This window comes from Pristiophorus japonicus, chromosome 19, assembly GCF_044704955.1.
Source record: "Pristiophorus japonicus isolate sPriJap1 chromosome 19, sPriJap1.hap1, whole genome shotgun sequence".
In the NCBI taxonomy this organism is placed as follows: domain Eukaryota; kingdom Metazoa; phylum Chordata; class Chondrichthyes; family Pristiophoridae; genus Pristiophorus; species Pristiophorus japonicus.
Genome location: NC_091995.1, coordinates 39,431,076 through 39,436,901, shown reverse-complemented (window position 1 = coordinate 39,436,901; position 5,826 = coordinate 39,431,076). Strand labels below are relative to the sequence as shown.

At 43.7% G+C, this 5,826-nt stretch overlaps 1 protein-coding gene across 1 annotated transcript; it reads right to left on the bottom strand.

The window, feature by feature from the left end:
• Nucleotides 1–4,520: 4,520 nt before the first annotated feature.
• LOC139230434 (small ribosomal subunit protein eS25-like) lies at nucleotides 4,521–4,760 on the bottom strand. Its single transcript, XM_070862269.1, has one exon. It carries the CDS (start codon nucleotides 4,758–4,760, stop codon nucleotides 4,521–4,523), a length of 240 nt encoding a protein of 79 aa, XP_070718370.1.
• Nucleotides 4,761–5,826: the final 1,066 nt, after the last annotated feature.

Below are 5,826 nucleotides of genomic sequence, written 5' to 3'. Positions count from 1 at the left end.
TTGTCTGGCAAGGCATTATCAGAAAAGCACACTGTCTGGTTCTGTATTATCAGAAACACGGACTGTCTGGGACTGAAATATCAGAAGGACAAACTGGCTGTATCCGATTTATCAGAAAGACACTCTCTTGATGTGAATTATGAACAACATACACTGTCTGGGTCAGAATTGTCATAAACACTCAATCGCTGGATGAGAATTATCAGAAACGCACACTATCTGGGATTGAATAATCAGAAACACACATCGTCTTGGTCTGAATTATCAGTAACACGCACTGTCTGCATCTGAATTATCAGAAGGACCCAGTGTCTGCGTCTGATTTATCAGAAGGGTCACTGTCTGGGTCTGATTTATCAGAAGGTCTATTTGTCTGAGTCAGGATTATCAGAAGGACCCAGTGTCTATGTCTGAATTATCAGAAGTGCCATTGTCTGGGTCTGATTTATCAAAAGGTCCATTTGTCTGAGTATGGAGCATAAAATCAGGGAAGTCTTGCTACAGTTGTACAGGGTATTGATGAAGCCACACCTGGAATACTGCGTGCAGTTCTGTTTACCATATTTACGAAAGGATATACTTGTTTTGGAGGCAGTTCAGAGAAGGCTCACGAGGTTGATTCCGGAGATGAGGAGGTTGACTTATGAGGAAAGGTTGAGTAGATTGGGCCTCTAATCATTGGAGTTCAGAAGAATGAGAGATGATCTTATCAAAATGTATAAGATTATGATGGGGCTTGAAAAGGTGAATGCGGAGAGGATGTTTCCACTGATAGGGGAGACTAGAACTAGAGGACATGATCTTAGAGTATGGGGCCGCCCATTTAAAACTGAGATGAGGAGAAATTTCTTCTCTCAGAGGGTTGTGGGTCTGTGGAATTCGCTGCCTCAGAGAGCTGTGGAAGCTGGGACATTGAATAAATTTAAGATAGAAATAAACAGTTTCTTAAACGATAAGGGAATAATGGGTTATGGAGAGCGGGCAGGGAAGTGGACCTGCATCCATGATTGGATCAGCCATGAATGTATTAAATGGCGGAGCAGGCTCGAGGGGCCGGATGGCCTACTCCTGCTCTTATTTCTTATGTTCTTATGTCTTGATGCCATGAGACGTCATGGTTACCAGAGTCAATGTTCAGGACTCCCAGGTACACTCCCTCACTACTGCATATCACTGTGCCAGCACATTTGGTGGATCTGTCCTGCTGGTGAGTCAGGAGATAGCCAGGGATGCTGATGGAGGAGACTGGGAGATTGGCTGAAAGCTATGATTCTTTATTTATGACTATGTCAGGCTGTTGCTTGACTAGTCTGTGCAACACCTCTGCCAATTTTCACGCAAGTCCCCAGATGTTAATGAGGAGTACTTTGCAAGGTCATGTGCCTTTGGCGTGTCCGAATGCAGTGCCCAGGTTATTGCTGGATGGTCCATCGGTTTTATTAATATTATTTTTTGTAGTGGTTTAGTGCAACTGAGTGTTTGCTAGCAATTCCAGAGGGCAGTTACGAGTCAATCACATGGCTGTGGATCTGGAGTCAGATTTAGGCCAGACTGGGTGAGGACAGCAGAATTCCTGGCCGAAAGCACCCGGCCTTGCAGGAATCAGTTTTTCATTCATGAGAAGTCCAGCTAAGAGACAGCTAATAAAGCATTATATGCCCGAATGCAGCAAGAACTGAATAACATTCAGGGTTGAGCCGATAAGTGGCAAGTAAAATTAGTGACATACAAGTGCCAGGCAATGACTATCTCTAACAAGTAAGAGTCTAACATCCTCCCCTTGAGATTCAACAGCATTACCATTGCCGAAAACCTCACCATAAACCGCCTGGGAGTGACCATTGATCAAAAACTTAACTGGACCAGCCGCATAAATACTTTGGCAACAAGAGCAGGTCAGAGGCTGGGTATTCTCAGCTCCTGTCTCCCCAACTCCATTCAACCATCTACAAACCACAAATCAGGTGTGTGATGGAATAAGTTCCACTTGCCTGGATGAGTGCAGCTCCAACAACACTCAAGATGCTCGACACCATACAGGACAAAGCAGCCCATTTGATTGGCACCCAATTGGAATCACCTTCACATTCACTCCCTGCACCACCGGCACACCGTGGCTGCAGTGTGCATCATCTATAAGATGCATTATAGTGACTCGCGAAGGCTTCTTCGGCAGCACCTCCCAAACCCGTAACCTCTATCACCTGGAAGTACAAGGGCAGCAGTCGCATGAGAACACCGTCTCCTGACGGTTCTTCTTCAAGTTACACACCACCCTAACATGGGAATATATCGCCATTCCTTCATCATCTCTGGGTGAAAATCCTGGAACACCCTCCCTAACATCACTGTGGGTGTACATTCACCACAGTGACTGCAACGGTTCAGGATGGCGACTCACCACCGCCTTCTTAAATGCGATTAGGAGTGGGAAATAAATACTGGCCTTGCCAGCGACACCCACCTCCCCCATACAAACGAAAAATTTACATCTATTGGATCATCAGGGCTGGAGCCTTATGACCTTTGCTGCTTTCTTGCGCCTTCAGCAGTCCCTGGAATTCTGTGCCTGATAATGGGTGTGGGCAAGTGCCATTGATCCGTTCGCACTGCATCATGGGGCATCCTAAAGTCTGAAATCAGCGTTGGTTCAGGTAAGGTTGGGTGTGATACAGCACACTTCAACTGTATTGCACCTGAGCAGTACAGTGGAGAAGGGGGAGAGGAATATTGATGCCTATATATTTTGCACACTCACTTCTGCACACAACCATTTGTGCATTTTGTAGGATTCTGCAAAATTTCTTAGCTGCAATATGTTTAGTGTGTATAGGGATACATTAACTCTGCGGTGGAGAATATTAAAATGGAAAATAGATTATTTATAATTCTAGTACCAGTTTGGACTAAATTGATATAAATGGATACATTTATTTCAGTGAATACACCATAAATCAAAATACTTGTATTGGAATAGAATACATCAGTGCTGTAGAAATAGAGTTTTAAAAATATTTTGAATCTGAAAAAACAGTAATATTCTAATCTATTGTTTTTCTGATTTCCACCGGGGAATGTTACTAAATTAATCTATTCCCTGATCAGCATTGTAGTGAAGCAGTTGCCTAATCTGTGTGTTCAATGACTGTAACTAATGTCAAGTTTTCAGTACACTTGAGATTTCTCTCTTGTATAAATATAAGTTTGACTTGAAGGTCTTTCATCTGTGCAGCAATCTCCCTGACGGCCAACGTTACGTCTGAGCAAAATGCAGCGTCCAATAATTGTTCAGATATCGGCAATATTCTATCCCATTCTGGCAGTGGTTGGGGTCCCTGGTAAGTCAACACGGACAATTATTATTAACCTTCCTCGGTGTTAACTGTATTACTCTTCCTGCTGCCTGTCTAATGATGCTGTTTGTTTGTTTTGATGAGTTTGATTTAGTCATTAGTTTCTGATGTCATGTAAATCGGGAACCTGATCCCATATTGCAGCATGTTCTCAACATAATCAGACAGGAAACAGGATCCTTTCTGATGTTGCAAAACCTACCATTGTACCAATTTTATTCTCGGTCATAATACTAATGCAGTTTATTCCCTTCGGTGCCGCAGCTCTCGGCAGCAATAGCCTACCTAATCTGCACTGTTTCTTTCCAGCTCTGGGATCGTCCCAATTTAATGTCCGTTCCATTTAAATAGTGAGCGGGCAGCACACAGCAGAACCCGCCTTGGCGAGCATGACCCGGACTGTCAGGAGAAGACAATCGGAGCCCAGCCGGCCCGGCAGCTTTCTGGCCTCGGGCATCAGGACCTTCATCTACCGATCGCCACCGGCAGCCAGCAGTTCAAGCCGAGGCTTCAGGATGCTGGCGAGGACTTAGACTAACTCTGGAAGCCCAGCTTAAATCTACAGTCTGCCCACCCGATCCCGGAGACTTGGCTCAGCAGGTGTCTAGGGCAGCTCGAAATGCCGCATTCTGCCCCCATCTTGATATGTGGCACAGATCATTATGTCGACCAGGGCAATGAGACCGAGACTGGGAAGTCCTTCTCTGCCTTATTACCATCAGAGTCTTGCTCATGTGCCGCCTGTTTGCTCAGCTCAGCTTCCCTGGCACATCCCTGGGCAGCACTAAAGGGGTAGGAACTTGGCGGGCAATGTCCCTGAGCAGGATGGTCATCCCTGGGTGGGTGCAGAGGTACAGATTTTGATAATCACTCCTACATTGTTGTATTGCTAATGATAGGGTCAACAAGGAACAAGTTATTTAACTGGTCCTACTCTGTGTGGATAATGTCACCCCTTAGGCTAGACTGCTCCTGTCTATGGGTCGCTCAGAAAAACATTAACCACCTGTTACTGGGCACCAGTAATCTGTTATAAATATATGTCTCCATGTTACAAGGAGCCGGTGAATATCTTCACTTGGAATTAATCCCAGAACATGTTTATGCGTCATCGCCAGTAGCAGTTGCATCCCCTCCTCTGGTGTTTCGTGTGTAGATAATCTGTGCTCAGTGTTTGCTCACGAGTTTGATCATACCTTTTGAAAGCAGCTCCGAGAGGGCAGCCCTGGCCAGAGATCCTGGGATCTTTAGTCTTTCAGAGACTACTGCAAGCGTGATGAGCTTACAGTTGGGCAAATGGTTCAATAGTTTATCATACGTGGCTTTGTCAAACAGGATCAAATTATTAAGGTTGTCCCTTACTTTTCCTTTAGACCACATCTTCTTCTTGGCCTTGACTCCAGTCATGTTGACTGAATCTTAATCATTTTTGCCCCCTTTGCCCCATCTTTCTTCTTCTTTTCGTCTTTCGGAGGCATGTTGCCGCTTCAAGATGTCAAATGAACCTTCTGCGGGCTGACGCGTCATTGCGACATGGTTCGGCAATTATAAATAATCTAATTGTCAATCGAGCGTTTAAAATATTTTATGTTCGATTGTAAGGTGCGTATTTCCAATCATTACTTTGAATTGATATTTTCTAGATACACACCCAGTATGCCCACTCACGCAGATGCCAAACTGCTTTAATGTGGTTAATATCAGCTATTTGTTACGGTTTATGAGTCTGGTGTGAAATTCTTTAATTTACATAATGCCTAAATACAACGTTGCCCAGAGCCACCTGATTAACATCATTGCTCACAGGGCATGTACCGGGCCAACATCTTTTTAATGAATTCCATCTGTTTCCTCACCTACTGTGTGAAATGCCACATTGTGGGTCCTATTATCACACAATTGAACGGTACAATGTGTCCCTCAGGTTATTTGTATTAAATGCGCCAGATCTGTGTGGATGGTGCCCATTCTCATTAAAGTCATTTAGAGTAAATCGTCAGGGGATGTATGGGTGTTGCCTTACAGTGTCTGTATTTACTACGATATTGTGTGAAGCGGTCTGTGTAACAAAACAAATATAACATGAATAAAGTCTGGGAAATCACTCTGATCCACAACAGCATGTTTTGTGTCTTGGAGCGAATATATTAATGTGTCTGGATAAAGAATTATTTTGCTCTGGAACTAATCACATTTTTACATACAGGCAGAACGTGTTGAGTGAAAGTAAGAACAGCCCGCACTAATATTATTATTCATTTTTATACAAGTGTTGTTAGAATCGCGCATTTTCACTTGTTTCTACTTTCTTGCAGCTAATTTAATGACAATTTTGATCCTCTCCCGGGGAAAGTGCGGCCTCTCCAATTGCATAACTCGGTACCTGATTGCCATGGCCGTGGCGGATTTAATGTTCATCATATTTAATGTGATATTATATGAGATTAATAATATTTATTTCACAAACTCATTC